This window comes from Euprymna scolopes, chromosome 36 (genome assembly GCF_053919585.1).
Source record: "Euprymna scolopes isolate OS-2025 chromosome 36, ASM5391958v1, whole genome shotgun sequence".
NCBI classification, from domain to species: Eukaryota; Metazoa; Mollusca; class Cephalopoda; order Sepiida; family Sepiolidae; genus Euprymna; species Euprymna scolopes.
Genome location: NC_136517.1, coordinates 83968495 through 83989494, shown reverse-complemented (window position 1 = coordinate 83989494; position 21000 = coordinate 83968495). Strand labels below are relative to the sequence as shown.

General features: G+C 39.4%; 1 protein-coding gene across 8 annotated transcripts in view; it reads right to left on the bottom strand.

The window, feature by feature from the left end:
- The window catches only part of LOC145260645 (protocadherin-like wing polarity protein stan), a 450806-nt gene extending 446407 nt beyond the window's left edge, over positions 1–4399 (bottom strand). For all 8 annotated transcript variants that reach the window (XM_080118975.1, XM_080118974.1, XM_080118979.1 and 5 more), the window contains exon 1: positions 236–4399. In XM_080118975.1, the coding sequence (XP_079975101.1) occupies positions 236–3926 (3691 nt within the window). In that variant the 5' untranslated portion in view covers positions 3927–4399. The remainder of the gene's footprint in view (positions 1–235) is intronic.
- Positions 4400–21000: the final 16601 nt, after the last annotated feature.

Sequence of the window (21000 nt, the reverse complement as noted above, 5' to 3'; positions counted from 1 at the left end):
GTGAGTGTGGGGGGGGGGCCACACGAACTAAAGGTTAGTGGTAGGGTTTAACCTCCATTAAGTTCGGTTAGCGATCAACCCCCCCCCTCAATATTGTAGACGAGAAAGATTCTGTAAAGTCATCCCTGAAAATGAGTGATTCCAGCTCTTCCACCGACCTAGAGCACCGCTGGGTGACAAATGAAGACATTAATAAATTCTATCAAAAGAAAAACGGAAAAACATTTGAACTCACCTGAGACGGAAACCTGTAAAGTTCCGTTCCGAGCCACATCCGAGTTTAAACGGGAATCCAAAGTAATATCCCCGGTGGATGAATTAAGTTTCAGGAGATTTCCCTCATTGCCGGAAAAAAACGAGTAGATGAGAGTGTCCCGATTTATTTCATCTGGATCGTAAGCCGGGATCCGACCGATGACACCCGTCGGGAAATAATTCACAAAATTATTAATGATGATCGTGAAATCCTGGAGTTCTGGTTTATTGTCGTTAATATCCTCCACACTGATGATGACAGTTACGTCAGAGAAAAGCGGTCTGGAGATAGCACGCAAGGAAAGCCGGTAGGATTTTTTATCTGACTCGTAGTCTAAATCCACCATGGATATTATGACCGCAGCCGAACCCGGACGACCACTTAACTCAAATGAATCTCTGTCCCCTTCGTCTTTTAGCATGTACTCTATTTCAGCATTCTCGCCCACGTCAGGGTCATTGGCTGTAAGCTTAGCCACCGTCGAGCCAATGGGACTGTTTTCTAAAATGCTGACCCTGATCTCCTGGGCCTCAAACATTGGTTTATTGTCGTTAACATCTTCGATATTTATGTCGATAACGACTGATGCGGACATCGGATTGCTCCCTCGGTCAACTGCGTATGCTATCAATTCATAGCTGGACACACGTTCACGGTCAAGCTTTTTGTTTGTCCGGATAGCCCCCTGTGTACTGTCGATAATAAAGTCCCCGTCACCATCATATCCATTTTTAAACGTATAGTATATCTGCCCATTGCGTCCTGCGTCCTTATCCGTCGCCGAGATCTCCACCACCCGGGTTCCGATCTCAGCGGACTCCAGGACCGATCCAGAATATCGTACTTTTTTAAATTCCGGTTGGTTGTCGTTCACATCTTCAACGGTGATCACCAGATCTGTCGTGTCCATCTTGGGTGGTTTACCTTGGTCAGTAGCCGTTACGCTCACCGTGTAGCCAGCTTGTTTCTCTCGGTCTAAGACAGCCCTTGTATGCACAATCCCGGTATTTGGATCCACGGCAAACACGTCTGTCGGGTCCATACTGTAAGTTATCCGTGCATTTTCCCCTACATCTTTATCCAGAGCAAAAATCTCATAAATGGATTTTCCAACAGGAACGTCTTCCGAGACACTAATGCGGTATGGTGTATTCTGGAACTTGGGTCGATACCGATTGGTGTCAATAATTTGAATGAAAACTTCGGCCTCGTCTTGATTTCCGATTGGATCCGTGGCTGTAACCGTTAAGGCATACCTACTGTGTTCTCGATAATTCAGGGTCTTGGCGACTAATATGATCCCTTCGCTTGTGATAATCCGAAAGGCGCTGTTGATATTACCATCTGTGATTCGATAAGTAAGAACAGCATTCTCTCCTTCGTCTAAATCGATAGCATGCACAACGACCACACGTTCTCCGGGGTTGGCCTCTTCTGATACGTTGACGTTGTACACTTTCGGGTTGAACACTGGCTTGTTGTCATTGGCGTCTCGAATAATCAGGATCACTTCAGTCGTTGCTGACTTTGGCGGGTTTCCGGAATCTTTAACTTCAACAATAAATCGATAAGACGTTGCATTTTCACGATCCAAGATGGCGGTGGTCCGTATCCAACCTGTCTTTGGGTCAATGGTCAAGGGAAAGTAGACAGGTTTATCAATGATCTTGAACGTCATCTGAGCATTAGGACCTGAATCTGGATCAAAGGCTTGCACCTGGCGTATGCTGGTGTTAATAGGTTTGTTCTCCATTATGGATTCATGGTAAGTTCCAAGAAACGCGGGCGCGTTATCATTAACGTCTTTTACTCTGATGTTGACGGTCGTGCTGTTAGTTTTGGGCGGAGAACCGCTATCTTGGGCTCGGATTTTCAACGTGTATTGGTTAGTTTCTTCATAATCCAAGGGTTCCTGTAAACTAAGTGCTCCAGTCATGGAATTGATTTTAAAGAAATCCTGGCTGTTTCCACCAGAGATTGTGTAAGTGATCTTGGAATTATCACCCTCATCCTTATCTGTTGCGGAAATATTTAGTATAACAGGTTTGCTACTAACATCGATATCTTCCGGTATTAGTTTTGTGTAAGATTTTAACTCAAATTGGGGATAGTTATCATTTTCATCAGTCACCGTGATCTGAACAGTGGCTGTTGATGACCGCCGTTTGGATATAATTCCTTGGTCCATCGCTTGGACAATTATATTATAAAAACTGACTTTCTCCCGATCTAGATGTTTCTGCGTTTGGATCGTTCCTCGAATCGGATCAATGGAAAATGCATCATTTGGCGGATCTGGATTCAATATCGAGTACTGGATCTTGGCATTATTTCCAGAATCTTTATCAGTTGCTCGAACCGTAAGGATAATCGATTTGGGATCAATGTTTTCGGAGACATCTCGTACGTAGACGTCTTTTTCGAACAACGGTGTGTGGTCGTTATCGTCCGTGACCGTGATGATCAGCGAGGCACTGCCACTTTTTCGAGGGATGCCATTGTCTGTAGCGATGATCGTAAAATAGTGTACGGGGATTTGTTCACGGTCAAGTTTCGTTAAGGTGGTGATACTCCCAGACGTTCGGTCAATTGTAAACATCGACTGGCTTCGGGCATCCTGGGATGCAATGAGACTGTAGGTCAACATCCCCGCGTCCTCAGTGTCCGTGTCTATGGCCTTGATGATACCAACAAGGATACCTTTCTCAGCTTCTTCCATCACACGCTTGTGGTAATGGTTAGGGATGAAATACGGGGCTACGTTGTTTGTAGCCCTTCTATGGCGCCTACGGCGCGTTACCTTTGAGACCTGGACAGGGGTCAAGCTTTTATGGACGTAGTACAAGATTTTGAAAGAAACTCTGCTTGGGTTTGTTTTACTGCATCCATATTCAATATCACCGTGTATGATTAGTCCTTTATTAGCAGGCTCAAGAAGAGTTTTGGAAGTAATAGTATAATTTTGCAGAGTGACTAGATAATCCCTTGTGTTGTGAACTGTGATAGCGCATACGTTTTTCTGTAGCGAAGCTGGGATATATTTTCTGACAGAGAGTAAATGTTCTCCCATGGGCAAATATATCTGGTCTTGATACCGATTTATCACAATAAGTTGGGAGTTCGTTAACAGAACGTTTTTGTAATCGCTTTTTCGACGGTGGTTCTGATAGCAGCCTGGTCCGTAAATATACACGCTCAGAGGTATGACGGTATAGTTACCCGGTTGATGAGGTCGGGCAATACTTCTGTACGTATGCGCCGTGATGTAAACATGGAGCGCCCCAAACTCAACTAAAACGGGATACATGCTAACACAGTTGAAGGCGCCTCTGCTATAAACACGACCCCTGCTTGAATCCAAGGTCAGGAATTGAAGAATATCCTTCTGGCTACGGTAATGATCGATCGCGTAGTACCAGCCGGGCCCGAGGCTGGCGTCGAAAATAAGAGCTCCTTCCGTGGGGGACGCCCGGTGGTTGTTACCCTCGGGCCCGCTTACACGAATCGAGTCTTCGCCAACTTGATGGACGCGCACCTGGTAGGCAGAGTCTGTCGGGTCCGCCTTGTAAGCGTCCGTGAATGTTTTGTCATGGAGAAGAATTAAGCTTATAAAAAACGTGTAAAAAAGGTGGTAGTAGTTGCAGAAATGGGGGTATGTATTGGTCGACATGGTTTTAGATTCTGATTAAGGTTGGTTAAAATGTGAAATGAAAATCGAACCATAAACCAGGCTTTTCCCGTGTATTTTTTTTTTTTTTTTTTTTTTTTTATCCTCTCGTGTTTTCGGGCATATTTAATTTCAAAATGCTTTATTTTACTATCATTATCTTTAACATAGTTCCTTTTTCCTCCCCTCCAAAGCCGACACAACGGAGGGACAAAAAAAAATTATCTATTCTAAAATCAACACAAAACGGACTAAATAGGACGAGCGAGCGAGATCTCTCTTCTTTTAACAAAACAAAAAGAAAAAGCTTTCAGCTAACTCCAATCATTTTTTTTATAGTCGTCGATTAGATATCGCCCACACGCAGGTAATAATATAATCATAATTATATCATTAAATTAATTTAACAAAAAATAGATATTACCTCTGCTGCTCTGTAAGTCCAATATATCTCGTGACAGTAGTTGTCCATATGAAAAAAAGTCCATTGTTTGAAAAAAACGCACTAAGGTGTCAGCCGAGACGTGTGCGTCCCTCCGAGGCAGATTTAAGTGTCCACAGAATGTAGAAGCGGGAGTGTGTTTATTGTTATCATCGATAATATTAGCGACTGTCGTCAGTAGGGTAGATTCAAGAAAAAGGGGGGTCCAGCCCAGCAGTAACGGGTGAATTTTTATGTTTATTTAAATATAAGGAAATAGACAACAGAAAATAAATGTTCACCTCAGTACAGATATAGAGTTTAAAACGGGTAGCTTTTTTTAAAATAAACGTCAGCAAGAAGCTCGAAAAATCGTTGTGGTTGGTTGGATTTACTGAGGACGAGGTGGATCAACAATGTTTGCTTACCTTGTGTGTCATGTCGCCCTCTTGTGGGATTTTTTTTTTTTTTTTTTTTTTTTTTTAATGTGTCGAACTGATTAATATCAATATTAAAGAGTAAAATTTAATCGGGTTTTTTTCTTTGACCGTTTTTTTTTTTTTTAATATTATTTAATTTTTTCATATAATTTATTTTTTGTTAACACTTTTAAAAAGTAAAATCTATCATGGTTGACATTTTAACGGTTTCTCTCTTTTTTATGTATTCTTTCCGGCTTTTTTTTAATATTTATTATTTCATTTTATTTATGATTTGTATTTAATTATTTTTTCTTTGGATTGTCCCATGAAAATTGGGTGTCCGTTTTCTTTGCGCAAATCCTTACTGTGAAAAATAGAGAAATAATTTTTTTTTTTTTTAAATATATATGTGTGTGTGTGTGTGTGTGTGTGTGCGCGCGCACGCGTGTGTGTATTTATATATTATAAATATGCTTGTGTGTATGTATGTATGTATGTGTGTATATATATATATATATATCTGTGTGTGTATTTATATATTATATGCTTGTGTATATGTATATATGTATGTGTGTATATATTATAAATATGTTTGTGTGTATGGATGTATATATACGAGTGTGTATGTGTGTAGTGTATATATTTATATATTATAGATATGTGTATATGTATATATGTGTGTATAGTATATATATATTATATAAATATATTATATATATATATATATAGTGTGTGTGTGTGTGTGTGTGTGTGTGTGTGTGTGTGTGTGTGTGGCTAGTTAATTCATTTAAAAATTAGAATAAATACAAACGTATTTTGCATATAGCGAGGAAACAAAATCAGAAAAATTCACAAGTTGAAATACAGCAACAATTTTTTTTTCTTTTTTTCTTTTCCTTTTTCATATTCTTCTTTTTTTTTTTTTTTCACCTTTCAGAGATACTGTTGCTGTTGCTGTTATGCTTTCTACTTCTTCGCGCTTTCTAGATAACCAGGTTTCCCAGCCGACGACAGAACTCCTTTTCTTGTGAGAGACTGAGGGACGAAATTCACGAAATCAAAAGGTTTTGCTTCACATTTTTACCTCTCTCTCTCTCTCTCTCTCTCTCTCTCTCTCTCTTTAAACTAAATATAGATAGAGCAAGTGCGAGACGGAGAAAGAGAGGCGAACGCGTCAAACTGCTACTGACGTTTGTTGCATGTGTTTATAGCGAAGAGGGAGGAGCGGCTCGAATGGGGGACGGGCAGAGGAGAAAAGAAAGCGTGAAATAAATTACGAGAAATAAAAAGCATGTGCACAAACACACACACACACACACACACACATGCGCGCACATATGCGTGTGTGCGTGTATATAATTCCATGTTAAAGATATTTAAAAGTGATAACCAATGAATTTAACGAAGTTATTAACAGTGCCCAATAAAAAAAAAAAAACATGATACACTGTAATTTGCCATATCCAGTGTAGTAGTGATTATGTAAATGTTTATTTCAATATAAGTAAAAGTGTATATATATATATATATATATATATATATATATATATATATATATATATATATATATATATATATATATATATATATATATATAGTAAGTTATAAAATGTTCCGCGTTTCATCCACTCTAGGGTTCTTCAGGCTTATGCGCCTTACTAACTAGCGCTACCTACGTATTAAGCACTTTTGAAGTAAATACTTAAAGTTTACGCATAAATCTATACTTTCGTATATTAATTTTATGTGAGTAAATGAAGTAGTTATATATGTGTGTGTGTGTGTGTGTGTGTTTATATATTATTGATATGCACAGATTTATATGTTTATATATATATATATATATATATATATATATATATATATATATATATATATATATACATATATAAAGAGACAGACAGACAGAGACAGAGAGAGAATAAGTGGTTTTAATTCTAACGAGATGAAAAGGAAATAGAGGGGGTAAGCGAAGTAAAAAAAAAATAAGTTAAATAAAGTCAGAGGGGAGAGAGAGAGAGACGATAAGTGAGAGTGAGAGAGACGTTGAGAGAAAGACAGTAAGAGGGAGGGTGGGATAGAAAAAGGGGGACGGATAGATAGAAATAGAAGAGAAAGAGGCGAGAAGAGAAAGGGACAGGGCGATAGAGTGAGGAGAGAGATAGAGAGTGAGGGAAGAGAGACATGAAAGGGATAGATAGATAGATAGATAGATAGATAGATAGATAGATAGATAGATAGGAAGAAATGCTGGAGGGGACCGAGAGAGACAGCGAGAGAGAGAGAGAGAGAGAGAGAGAGAGAGAGAGAACAAGATAGATAAATAGAGAGACGAGAGGGATGGACATATAGATTGAGAGGAGACGAGAGAGAGCGCACTGAAAGTGGTATCTATCTATCTATCTATCTATCTATCTATATATATATATATATATATATATATATATATATATATATGTATATGTATGTGTGTGTGTGCGTGTGTGTGTGTATGTGTGTATTATACACTATGTATATATATATATATGTGTGTTTATATATATATATATATATGTTTGTGTGTGTGGTGTGTGTATATGTGTGTATATGTGTGCATATATATATATATATATATATATATATATATATATATATATATGTATATATATATATATATATATATATATATATAGGTATATATATATATATATATATATATATATATAGGTACTGTTATATATATTGTGACAGAGAGGACGTGGAGGAAAGAGGAACAGGAAAACGCGGAAAAGAAAGAGAAAGACGATGAAGGCAGAGAGAACTAGATAGATAGATAGATAGATAGATAGATAGATAGATAGATAGATAGATAGATAGACGAGAGAGGCAAAGCGAGTGTGCTGTTGAATTTCTTTTTTTTTTAGGGGGGGTGAGGGGAGAAAAGAAAGGAAGATAGGGGGGTACTAATGGGGGTCGCTTAATTAACAAGCAAAGAAACTTGAACGAAGAAAGAACTTTAACAACAAAGAAATCAACAGGGGAGGAAGGGCGTGCTGGTTCGTATTTTTATTTTATTTTTTGCAACGCCTTACAAAGAAAACGTCGAAAAAAAAAGGGGGGGGAACTACACAGACACAATAAATCCACCGGTAGATTTGTGCGGTGATCGTGCAGAAAAATAACGATCATACACACGCGCGTGTGCGCGCTGTGTGGTTGGTTGTTTTTGTTTTACGGCATATCAACCCTTTTCAGGTTATTTAATGCTGAATCCAAAGATTTTGAAGAAAATTTTTTTAATAGAATATATTTGTTGTTTTCAAGTCGGTTTCTATTTAACCCATAATTGGGACCCTAACAGGTACTACCACTCCGAGTCAGAGTGGACCTGGGAGCAATGGCAATTAAAGGGTGGCTCCACACTCCCCAAAGCCTGCAAGCTGGGGCCTCACCACTGGAGTTTAAGGGGTGTCCGGAAAACTCGTCCCGGGAAAACTCGTCTCCGGAAAACCCGTACCCGGAAAACTCGTACCCAAAAAACTCCCCCCACCCCACTTTTTACTAGGTAGGAAAACTGGTCCCTTATTGAATAAATATCGATTTAAAACACATTTTATTACCGTTTTTGAAGGAAATATTGTTTTTAAATGAGACTATGCACGGCCATAATATTTTAAAAAATTATTTTTAACTCTTGCTTAAAAAAAAATAAACTTGATCACGGAGTCAAGATACGAAAAACGAAACCAAATATTTATTCAAAAATACTCTAGTTTTAACACTTTTTGTGTCATTTACGAAACAAAAACAAAGAAAGAAAACACGTATTATCAAAGAAAGCAATTATTTTATTTAGAAGAATTAATTCAGTTTAAATAATTCTTGTGTTATTACAAAACAAAAAAGAAAACACGGTCTTATGTAATTTTGATACCGCGCTGAAATAATAATGTTATTATTTCGAAAGCCATTCTTAACATCGGGAGGGGAGGGGCGTTTAAAAGTCATTTCGGGGGCACTTGTGCAGTACTTAAAAAATATACAAATTTATTTTCTTTTGGAGGTGGGGGAGGCTCGTTTTAAAACTATATCTACCTCAGTATTTTCTTTAATTCTCGGACATTTTGTGTTAAAAATTATTTACTAAGTAATGTCAAGTCTGATATCACTTGTTATTTCTTTTTAATTAAATAAACTCTTTAAAATAAGTTTAAACACCAAAAACTTACAAAGCTAGGTAGAAAACGAAAACTTAGAAAAATCAATTTAATTTTTTTAAAACAATAAACATGTAAAAATATTTTTTTTAAATATTATGGGATATGCATTATTACCTAAAAATATACACATTTATTTTCTTGGAGGGGGGGCTCGTTTTAAAACTATATGTACCTTAATATTTTCTTTAATTTTCTATTTTTGAGCAATTATCCTCCATGGCTGGCTGTTAGGTTTTTGCTGAAACTTTTTCGAGGGTATGAAACGGTCAATGCCTACAATTAACCATTCCGTCAGGTCTAATACTATAGAGGACACATCCTTTTTAAATATGGAATGCAGAGGTAGATCAGTTATAAATGTACGGAAGCTATCCCAGTCAGCCTTAGTGTATCGATATACTGTACGATGGAGAGGTACGTCTGGGGACATATTACATTTCATTTTTATCCTTTCTTCTTATACGTCATCAGAGGTTCCAGCCAATGAAAAGCGAGAACGGTTTACATGGGACATTCGAGTGAAGGAAACGTCCTTACTTCCACGGCGACTAGAGACAGAACACACGCATCACTCATCAGCTCCCGTTAGGTAGCCAAGAGGAGCATTGAACATTAATACAGACTTTATAAAATGCACTGTCTTTCTTTGTAACCCGTGTTTCGGGAAAACACACATATATATTGGATATATATAAAACCTCATGAATTCATAACAAAGTCGCGTTACACGTCCTCATTTTTATAAGAAGACAATGTCTTCTTTTACCAATATTTCTTTCTATTTCAGCGCTCCAGTTCTCTCTGTTATCGGAGGCGCCCCGAAGTGGGAGCCTACCGAAATGGTGACCTCTAATTAGTACCCATGTTAATGTATGGTAATAATACCATAATCCTCTTATGTCGGACATTGTTTGTTCATAAGTAACACTCGACATTACTTTTTTTTAACTAAATAAACTCTTTAAAATAAGTTGAAAGACTAAAAACTTTCAAAGTTAGGTAGAAAACGAAAACTTAAAAAAATTAATTTAATTTTTTTAAAACAACAGTGAACAAGCAAAAATATATTTTAAAAAAATATTATGGTATGTGTATTCTCTTTTAAAGAAAATATCTTCTTCAAGAACGGTCATAAAATGTGTTTTCAATCGATATTTATTCAATAAGGGACCAGTTTTCCTACCTAGCAAAAGGGGACGAGTTTTCCGGAGTCGAGTTTTCCGGGTACGAGTTTTCCAGAGACGAGTTTTCCGGGGACGAGTTTTCCTAAATTCGTTTAAGGTCATATCCAGGACCACGCGCTGTGTAAGAAAGAGAGAGAGAGGGAGACGCTGTAATATAACTCGAATTCAACCAAAAACGTTGTTAAGTACCTTATTTTTTTTTAAATACATAAAAAAAATTTCCCAAAAATTACATAAACTGATTATGTAGTTTTTATTATATAATACTTTTTCGTTTTTTGAGCGATTTTAAAGAAAATCGTAGCCATCACAAGGCTGATTCTGATCTCAGTAATTCGAACTGAGTTCGAATTATTAAACATGGCGCATCAAAACACTTCCTCATAAAATTTGATTTTTCTTACTTAAAAAAAACTTCTTGATTAATTTAGTGATTTTTGGAATATGATATTTTCGTTCTGTGACGCGTATGGATATATTAAATTTTTTTCTCTGTTATTTTTTTTTTTTTTTTTGTGCTGAACTCTGAACGTTCACTAAAAATAAAATCCTCCTAATAAAAGAATGAAAAATCAAAAACTCGCCAATCTACAGGGCGGGGAACGGTAAAATTTTCGCCTTAGTAAAGACGACATGCTTCCATTTCCGTTTGATGGAAACCCGTTTTGTTTTCTTTTTTCTTTTTTTTTCTTTTTTTTTTTTTTTTTTTGTAAACCATCTACTAGTTGACCCATTGTGTAAAAATCCCAAGAGCGATAGGAGCCTTCTATCATGTCTGAAAGTGACACAACGTTCAATGAGTGAGATCGGAGATGCACCGCTGTGCAACTCATGCTCTCTACTGATCCAAGTTATGACAACAGGACCATTGCCAGCACCATCAAAATGTATCGCTGGGTTGCCACGAATAACAGGGATGTTCCCAGGCTGATGATGGAAGTCAATAACAAAGTGTACCTGGGTTGAAGAGTGTGGCGATCCCCCTGATGCAGTCAAGTGCTACTCATTGAAATAAAAAACATTAAACAAGTACTCATCAACAATGACTTTCCTAATTACGTCGTTGATGAACAAATAAAACGAATGCTACAATCCCTTGAAAACCCTAATAATAATAATAGCCAACACCGCAATGAAAACGCCATTAATATATTTTATCAAAATCAAATGACACCTAATTTCAGAATCGAAGAAAATGGAATTAAAAACATCGTACGTAGATACTTGACGCCTTTTGACAGTAACCCTAAAATTAAAATTATTATTTACTGCAAGAAGTTTAGAACACAAAACCTTGTGGTTAGAAACAACTCCTTACCGGCTAAAAAAAACGTTGGAACAAACCAATGTAGTGTATAAATTCAAATGCTCTATGGGAGAATGATACACACACTGGGTATACAATGACAATGTTGTCCCAACGAATAACCATGCATCTAAATAATACTAGTGCTATATATAAACATTTGATAAAAGAACATAACTGTCCTCCCTCCAATCTTACGTAAGCCTCGAAATAAGAAAAAAAGGGGGGGCAGGCAGTCAGGCTCGAACCTGTAACATGAAGGATGAAAAGAAGGTAAAAGAAAAGGCAACCACTTAACCTCCGCAGCCACCATGACATACAACTTCGCTGCTGTTCAAATTAAGGCTAGTCATTGCAAGCGCGTAGGATGACTTTACAAAAATTTTAGCGAAAAAGTGACATCTCCTTGTACAAAAGTTCCCAGTTGAGGGTGAAGGAATGAATGTTTTGGGCCAATTTTTCGATATTTGTCGACCAAGACATCGAACTTCAAAACAATATCGATCTGGTCAGAATCTGTCGTATGTGTCAAAAGTTATTGCCAGACATAAAAACACACACACACATTTTGCCTTTTATATAAAGAGATAAACGGAAAAAGGTTTTAATTTCGATTTTGATTTTGTAAAAAGTTCGTAGTGGGGAATGGGGAATAGTTGAGAATACCCCAAAAATAAAAGATTGAACTAAATAAAATGCCTGTTGAGGGGCCGGTCGTCTGAGGACAAGCGACCCAACAACTAACAAAAAAGACACGGGAAAAAAGTAAGCAGCAAAAAGGCAAAGAAGAATGAGAGACACAGGTTGTTTGGTTAAAGACGAGGGTTCACCTTTTATTTGCAAAGGAAGTGAAAAATCGTATGATCTGGATGCTGGTTGTCCGGAAGGTACCACATCACCATAGGCTAAGGTTTGGAGATCTGGAACAGGTACTCTAGACATGGCGTGGTTTAGTGTTGCTCATTGGGTCTGGAATGATCGGCTGGACATTAGGGCGATCCAGAATGGTCGGTGGACACTGAGAACGTAGGGTCAGTATTAAGGAACGGACGACACTGAGAACGCGGGATCAGTGCTAATGAACAGACGACACTGAGAATGTAGGAGTCAGTGTTAAGGTACGGAGACGGTCGGTAGGGAGCCAGGTGCAGGCGAGGTTGCAGACTGAAGGAGCAAGGTGCATGCGAGGTTGCAGGCCAGAAGAGCGAGGTGCAAGTGAGGTTGCCGGAAAGTTGCAGGAGTGAGCTGGAGGCACCAAGGGCTGGAAAGGCTGCGGGAATGAGCAGGAAGCCGCTGGAGTGAGCTAGAAGCACTGGAGACTGGGAGAGTTACTATTGGTGGGTCTCAGGAGGCAAGCAGTAGTGAATCGCATTAGTAGAAAATCTTATTAGCCCTAATAAGGGCTACTGCTGCTGAGACGGCTGGTGTCGCTGGGAATCCTTTGGCTGGTGGGTTCGGTCAATATGACTCGTAGCGCCAACGTTGCCATTTCGGGAGCCTCCTCCTACTCCCCAGCCAGGTCTAGCATCCAATTGAAAAACTGAGTTGACTGGGCCGAAACGGGTTGTATTCATTTGTCCAGCGTGATATTAGAGGCATCGCTCCCAATAAGACAAACAAATGATTCGAATTAATTCTAGAATGAAATTTATGCAATCAAAAGTAGCTTGGGAGTTTGTTGATTCCATTTAAATTAAATTCGTCTAAAAAGTAAAAAGTCAATTGCCTGAATTACTGGCGTTTTGTTTGATATATTTGAATTCCGACATGCGTAGCGAAGTTGACGATGGAAAGAAAGGGAAGGTGAATGTATTCACTGAACATGGATATTGTTCATGCGTTAGCTCGCGTTAGCCTATCGTGTCCTTTGTTTAAGTGAAGGGAAGACAAAGAGAAACAACAGGGTGAAGAGAGAAAAAAAAATGGAGGCGATGATTTTGAAACCCCGACATGCCTATTGAAGTGTGTTAGTATGGTCCCTCTCAACCCTAATCAAGTATTAGATCGCCCACTGTTTTCCGGAACCAAAAACAAGCAGTTGAGATTGAAGTGATTTACTAGAGGACCTTGGGAGAAAGAATTGGGGTTGGAAAATCGGGGGTGGAAGGTGGCCTTCATGTCGGGGAAAACCGGGAGCAAAAGAAAAGGATGCATGGGTTGGGCAAACTTAGGGGATCTCTAGTACAAAAAAACAAAGCAGGAACGGAATCTCATTTTTACCACCAGCCAAGAGTCTTTTTAAGGGCTATGCTATATTATGGGATGGGTTCCAAAGTACCCAGGACTGCATATTCGAGGCTTTATGGTGAGAACATGAAAAACCATTCTTCTCTCCCCGGACAGTCGCAGATCAATGTTGTCTATAATGTATATAGCATCAAGGAAAGTGATCATTCGGAATCGATGCGAGCCGTCACTCCTTTGACATACTCCATGAGTATCCAAAGTTGCAACAGAAAAAGGCGTGCTACACCATTTTGATTGAAACACAGACACCAAGGAGCAATGCTTTTGTCTTCTTTGTGAACATTACGCTTTCCCCTCTCCGACAGAAGTGAGAAGAGGAGCTCTGTGAAAGCTTGGAGGTGTATTGTAGGCAGGAGCCGTACGAACAATTGGCAAAGAATGAGTGGGAAGATGTAGGTAATGCATGCCTTCGCTCGACCCTCCAAGAACAATCTCCTTTGAATCCATATCTCCACTGACAATTCGACCTTTGTCTGTACTTCCAGTTAGTTCTTATCCAGCTGTAAACCAGTCCAAACCAGACATAAGTATGCAGACCGGGCCATCAGTCCAGCTGAATATGCCCAGAAGCATGGATTCATTGCTCCAGGTGCCCAACCGCAGGCCAATAAACTTGCTGCAGTTGAAAACGGCCCCTGTGACTTCTTCGTAGCAAGTGAACACCTTGATCACCGTTCCAATGTCGGTGCGGCTCAACATGCGCATGGTGACATCATCGGCGAACGCAGAAATCCTAGCTCAGGGAGAACTATTCTGTGCAGGACTGTGTAGCCGCCTCATCCCTTAACTTGTGAAGGAGAGGTTCCATTGCCAGGACATATAATAGAGGCGACAGCAGGGCAGCCCTGATACACTCACCGAGAGAGGGCAAAAGACTTAAAGCCTACTGTTGATCTGCACCGCTACCATCAGCCATTTGGTACAGAACAGAGACCCACTTGCGGAAGTCTGGATTAAAACGAGTGGCCTCTAAAACAGATCCCAAGAAATCATGGTCGACCATATCGAAAGCCTATGATTGATTTCAATTGATCAGCACGGCTTCAGTGTCATCTTCTATTCCTTCTATGATCATGCAGATTCTCTTGAATCGATCTCCTCTTTACAGCATAGCTCTGGTCTGGTTCGATCAAGTCAGTGATGACAATCTGCAAGCGATTTGCAAGAATCTTTGCCAGAATCTTCAACTTTGTGTTTAGCAGCTACATTTTCCTCCTTACCATGCCATTGACCTTTCCTCAGCAATGTGATCACTCCTTTGGTCACCTGCCCGGGAATGGAGCCCTGAGCCCTGAGCAAACCAATGGTTGAACACATCCTTCAGAATAAGGACCTACATGGGCGACAGTCTCAAGTAGAATTTGTATGGAAGACCATCAAGTCCTGAAGACTTGTTGTAGCTGACCTGCTTCAATGCAGTAATGATCTCACACTCTGTGACCAGCCCATCATAGCTAGCTGTTTGAGCCGCCATGATAGCTGTCAAACTCCTCGACCTTGAGTCTGGGCAGTTGGGTGAAGCACTTTGATAGATGCTTCTGAAATCCCTCGCAGATCTCCTGCATCGATATGAGGGTATGTCCTTCCAGGTCATTTAATTTCCAAATGTACCCATCTGAACCGCGATGTAGAGCAGACTTATGTTCAATAGCATCAACGCTCATGGCTTCGTTGGAAACTTTCATTCCTAACTACTTGACCTTTGTAATGCTCGCTAGCCAAGCAGTTGAGGTTTTCTTTAGCTAGTGCTATTACTAGATCCCCCTTCAGCCAGTGCCTGGGTCAGCCTATCGTCTGCACTCTTCTTTGCCTTAGCCATATCTTGAGTGAGGTGTTGGCTATATTGGACACAGAAGCATCTAATCTTAGCCTTAGTGCTAACCCATCACTTACTTCCTGTTACCACCCCCACTAGTGCTTACTGAATTATCTTCTCGCTCCAGTAAGGTGCTTTTCAACTTCTAGTATCTGGCTAGTATAGGCCTAGTGCTTAAGTTCAAATGGGCCATAACCAATTTATGGCCCAAATGACCTAACGAGTGGAGCATGGGGCAAGATAAGAGGTCTACAACGCCTCTTCTGACTAACATCTGATCCAAGTAAGTTCTTGGATTGAAAGGCACGTTAGCATGCCATGTTTACATCTCCTCCTTCAGGTGATTCAGACGAAATCTGTCGACAAGGTCGCACAAAGTCATCAGGACAGACAGACTGCTGTCACACCACACCGACCCACTACTCCTCCGGACCTTATCTATCTTTGGATCAAGGATGGCTTTCCAATCACCCATTTGGACTACCTACTACGGATCCTCCAGGAGCACCTCTAACCGCCAAAGAAAGTAAATCCTCTCTACTGCAGAATGTGGCATATAAACCACAACAATCTGAAACACTGTTATTAACTGCAACGTCGACGACGACTGCCTGCCCATCCCTGCCTACATGAACAACATTCACTGATGCTGACAGGGTGCATCTCACTAGCAAGGAGATTTCACAACTATAGGTATTGCCATATGCTGTGTAAAAGTTGTTCACCAGCACTTAACAATTCCCGTCCAGTCTCCTGAATAGCTGCGATATCTACCTTGAGGGAAACCAGCATGCGGCTTTGCTTCGACATCTTATGCCCCTTACATTAAAAGTGGTAAGATTCAAAGACATGATCACTAACTTTATGCAGTGTTACATGCAGGACTTAAATCCTTGGAAGTGAGGATGTGGCAGGCCTGACCGAGACTGACCAAGAGCAGTTCAGATGTAATTTATCCGTCTTGTACTGCGCCCACCATATCGAAACGAAATGTTAGTTTTAGTACCCTATAAAATGAAGGGTGAACATGAAGACGAATCATACCTTTGCATCTCACTGCCAGCTGCTTAAGTGACCGGTGTCCTTCGTCCACCAGCTTCTGATCTGGGAACGCTTTCTTGGCCTCCTCCACCATGTTCCACAGTGCTCTGGTTCTGTTGTCTCTGAGTCCTCTCATGGAGATGGTAAGCATTGAGGCGTCCTTTTAAACTTTGTGGGGTCTGTAACATTGTCCCCCTAGATATAAACAAAATTCCTCAGCTTCTGATTACCCTTAAAGTCTGGGTAGGCTTGCAGAGGGTCAGTCTCACACAGTCTCTCGGCAGGAACAGTAATTTCTTGGTTTGTTCCGTACAAACTGGAGGGATGGGTTTAGGTCTCTCCAGCTCTGGCTTGTTGTCCAGAAACCTATCGTCAGAAGGAGTATGTGAAAAGTCTTGAGGGGTTGTAGTAGGAGGCAGGGTAGTCTTCTCAGCTTGAGAGGTGTTTGGGGGTTGAGGTTTCTCTTCCTCTTCGAGAAGACTCAACAGTCTTCCCAAGGAGGTGGGCTGGGGGCTACCTCCCTGCTCTTTTTGTTTCTCCCTCCTCCTCTTGTCTTTGCTTTCAACTCCTCCTCAGATACTGTCTCTTCTTCCAACTCAGGTGGGGAAACTCGAAGCTTTTGCTTGCACCTGTTGAAGAATGGTGGTGTGGGGTCCCCCGCATTCGTAGGTCTGTTAGTGTAGGGAGACTCTTGCTGCTGCTGTTGCTGCTGCTGTTGTTGCTGCTGCTGTTGCTGCTACTGCTGATTTTGTTGCTGCTGCAGCTGTTGATTTTGCCGCTGCTGTTGTTAAATAGCTGATGAGGTTGTAGCAGAGATGGGTGCGTTCTTCTGTTTATGCCCTGTACTGCACTGATCTTTAGCCTCTACACTGGGCTTTGTCGACACCAATTCTTTGGTTTCGCCCCGCCCCCCACCCCCAACTGCTGGAACTGGGATCACTTGTGGTGCTGGTTGGTTTGGAACCACTTTTTGGGGGCAGTTCTTTTTCTGATAGAACCAACGGTTAGGGCATCGATCCTCGACAACTAAAGTCATGTTGGCTTCCTTGAATGATATAACTGCTCATATACATAAGAAACCTTCTCTTCTCAACCACATTGCTACTGTGTAGTTGCCCAGGTGGACACCGTTTTAGGAGCATACTCGGTCTACCTGCTCTTCCTCCCTGAACTGGCTGTGGAAGGCTCCCAGTAGTTCTGCACCTAGGTCAGTTGAGGTTTTGAAGATTTGTACTTGGGTTCCTCTTCTACCCTGGTCCTCTAGCAACAACTTGACCTCCCCGCATTTAAGCTCCCTGCATGAGAATCTTTCTGCATCGTCCTTGTTGGGGAGCAGTATGTCCCACATTGCGTAGCTCCTCTGATGTATGTACTTAGCAGGTATATTCAGCTTTTGGAGGAGTTCTGCCATTTTCTCCTTTTTCAATCTTCTAAGTGAATTTTCCCTGAGGCCAGAAGTGACGAAAGACAGGACCTTGTCCTTCATCAATTCCCAATCCCCCAGTATTAGTTTGATGACGTTCCCCTCGATATACTCCCTGTACTTTGTCAGGAACAGATCTTTCTGTTCTTGTGGGGAGAGTTCCTTTTCAGTGGTCTTACCCCACGCAGATCCCTCTGATGGCTTGAATGAAGGGTCTTTTGTGGGGTTTGCTTGTTTTACTGTCTTGGGGGGGGGGATTAACGTGAGGCAGATTGCAATTTTGAGGTTGTTTCTCCTGCATTTTTCTGGGGTATGTCTGGGACTGTCCCCTTTTCAGGGAAACTACCCTCTGGATGAGCATCCCCCTTCATAATGTCTGTTTGGGCAACTGCCTCCTTTCTAGCATTTATTTCCTGGCGGCATACCTCTTTTTCTTCTTTTTTGTCTCCCTCCTGAGGGGAGCTATCCTCCTTTGCTGCCACTTTAACTTCTTTTTGTTCCACTGGAGCGGCCAGTGCATTCTCTTGATCTGGGCAGTAAGCCTTGTCTTCTACTTCCTTTGCTCTCCTTTTAGGGGAGTCGTTCTCTAGGGGAACAGCTCCTTCAATGTCTGCACCCCGTACTCTCACTTCCTTTGTTTACAGTTTCCATAGTTGGCTCGTAGTGAAAGAATAACTAAAAATCACGGTTCCGACGTGGAAATGGCGTCCCTTGTGGGGAGCCGAGTTTGGCGCCAAAAAGAAATGGCGCCAAAGACGGCAAGGGGGGGGAGATAGAACCGAGAGGAGGAGGAGGGGGAGAGCCTTGAATGGAAGTGAGAAAGTGTGGCCGACCTCCATTATCGCTAGAGGGTTACAGGAGGCCCAGTTAATAGCCCCCCCCCCCCGGATGGAGGGAGAGCAGAAAAGGATAGTGCAAAGTTGGCTGGTAGGGCTAGGGTGCTGCTAGCAATACAAAGGGCAAGAGTAGCACTAACGGAAGCAGCCTTCACACGAAGAACAAGACGCAGATACTTCACTTTGAGTTATATATTTTTTATTTTCCAAAATGTACAAGAAACATAAAAAAAAACAAAAAAAATATATGCACAAGGCCACTCAAAAATGGGGAGGGTGTGTCTATGGTCATCCTCGTCCCTCTACCTTTGCTAGTTTATGCTGATCCTAGCTAAAGTTCTCATTCACCACAATAGCTCAAGCACACTGGGGGGTGGGGTTGTTCTACTTAGATTCTCAAATCATGTAGTGTGTGTGTTTTTTTATTTTTTATTTATTATATATATATATATATATATATATATATATATATATATATATATATATATATTGTGTACAGAAAGTTGTTAGTTGAGACAGATCATTGGTACCGTCGGTTTCAAGCCCGATAATAAGGCCCGTTTTTAAGGTATCCTTATCAAGCTCTCTTCAGCCAATATTCGTCTCCGCTGAAGAGAGCTTGATAAGGATACCTTAAACGGGCCTTATTATCGGGCTTGAAACCGACGGTACTAATGATCTGTCTCAACTAACAACTTTCTGTACACAAAATATAAATACGCTCTTACATTTTCGATTTTCCTTTTAATTGAGCACTCTGCTGGAATTCTCTTTCCAAAAAAAAGCTAATCATATATATATATATATATATATATATATATATATATATATATATATAACAGACAATAAAATAAATTTGTAAACATAAAATTATATAAAAAGTCGCTTGTTTTATTTCATTAACTTTGGGGGGGGGTCCAAAAAGTACAAACAAAATGTTAGTAAACCCCTACAGATACTATACTTTGATCTTATATCTATAGTCTATATGCATGGGAAGAAAAATTACAATTAAACACATACTATAAATGCAAAAATTACAATTAAACACATACTATAAATGCAAAAATTTACAAAGAACCGAATTTTGTAAAACTTGTTGGTGAAAAAAATTCAAAATTATTTCAGAATAAATAAATAAACGGTTCTAGAACTTTTCGATTTTGTCACGTGGTAACACATTAAAATAGAAAATTAATATTAACACATTAACATAGAAAATTAACAATATTAACACATTAACATATTGACATAGAAAAGAACTTTGTTTTCTAGTTTAATATTAATCTTAACATATATCGATTCTGTAAATACTTTCTTTATGTTTAAAATTCCAAACAATTACACTTGATTATGTCCTGTTATATTTTAAAGGAGTCCACCAGTAAAAACATAATTCAAATTTTTTATGAAAAAATGTTTTGTTTGATTTATGCTTTTCAGTGAGGAAAAACGTTACTTTTTAAAATGTGACTATGCAGAGAACATACTCACAGAGGTAATAAACTTGAAACATTCTTTTTATACAAAAATGGGTGCTTGTTCAGTTTAGCAAAGACATTTAAAAAAACGGAAGAGATTAAAAAAGAACTATCCAGTACGTATCCGTTATGGAATAAAGTTCTCATAAAAAATCGACGTTTCTTTATTTAAAAAAAAAAAAAAGACATTCATAACAAGTGCACTTTAATTCGCAGAAGTTTGGTTTTTTTTTAATTTTTTGAAGAGATATACTAGCGAAAGGGGAAGACAATACAAAATTAATACCTTTTGTCTACAGAGTGGAACGATAAAATTGTTACACCAGAAAAGACGACATGATTCCATTTCCGTTTGACGAAAACTATATATATATATATATATATATATATATAGTTTTCGTCAAACGGAAATGGAATCATGTCGTCTTTTCTGGTGTAACAATTTTATCGTTCCACTCTGTAGACAAACTCACTATATATATATATATATATATATATATATATATATATATATATATATATATATATAATATATAATATATAAATAATACATAATATATGTGATATGTGATATATATAATATATATATATGTATATAATATATATAATATATATATAATATATATATATGTATATAATATATATATAATATATATATATAATATATGTAATATATATAATATATATAAAATATATATAAT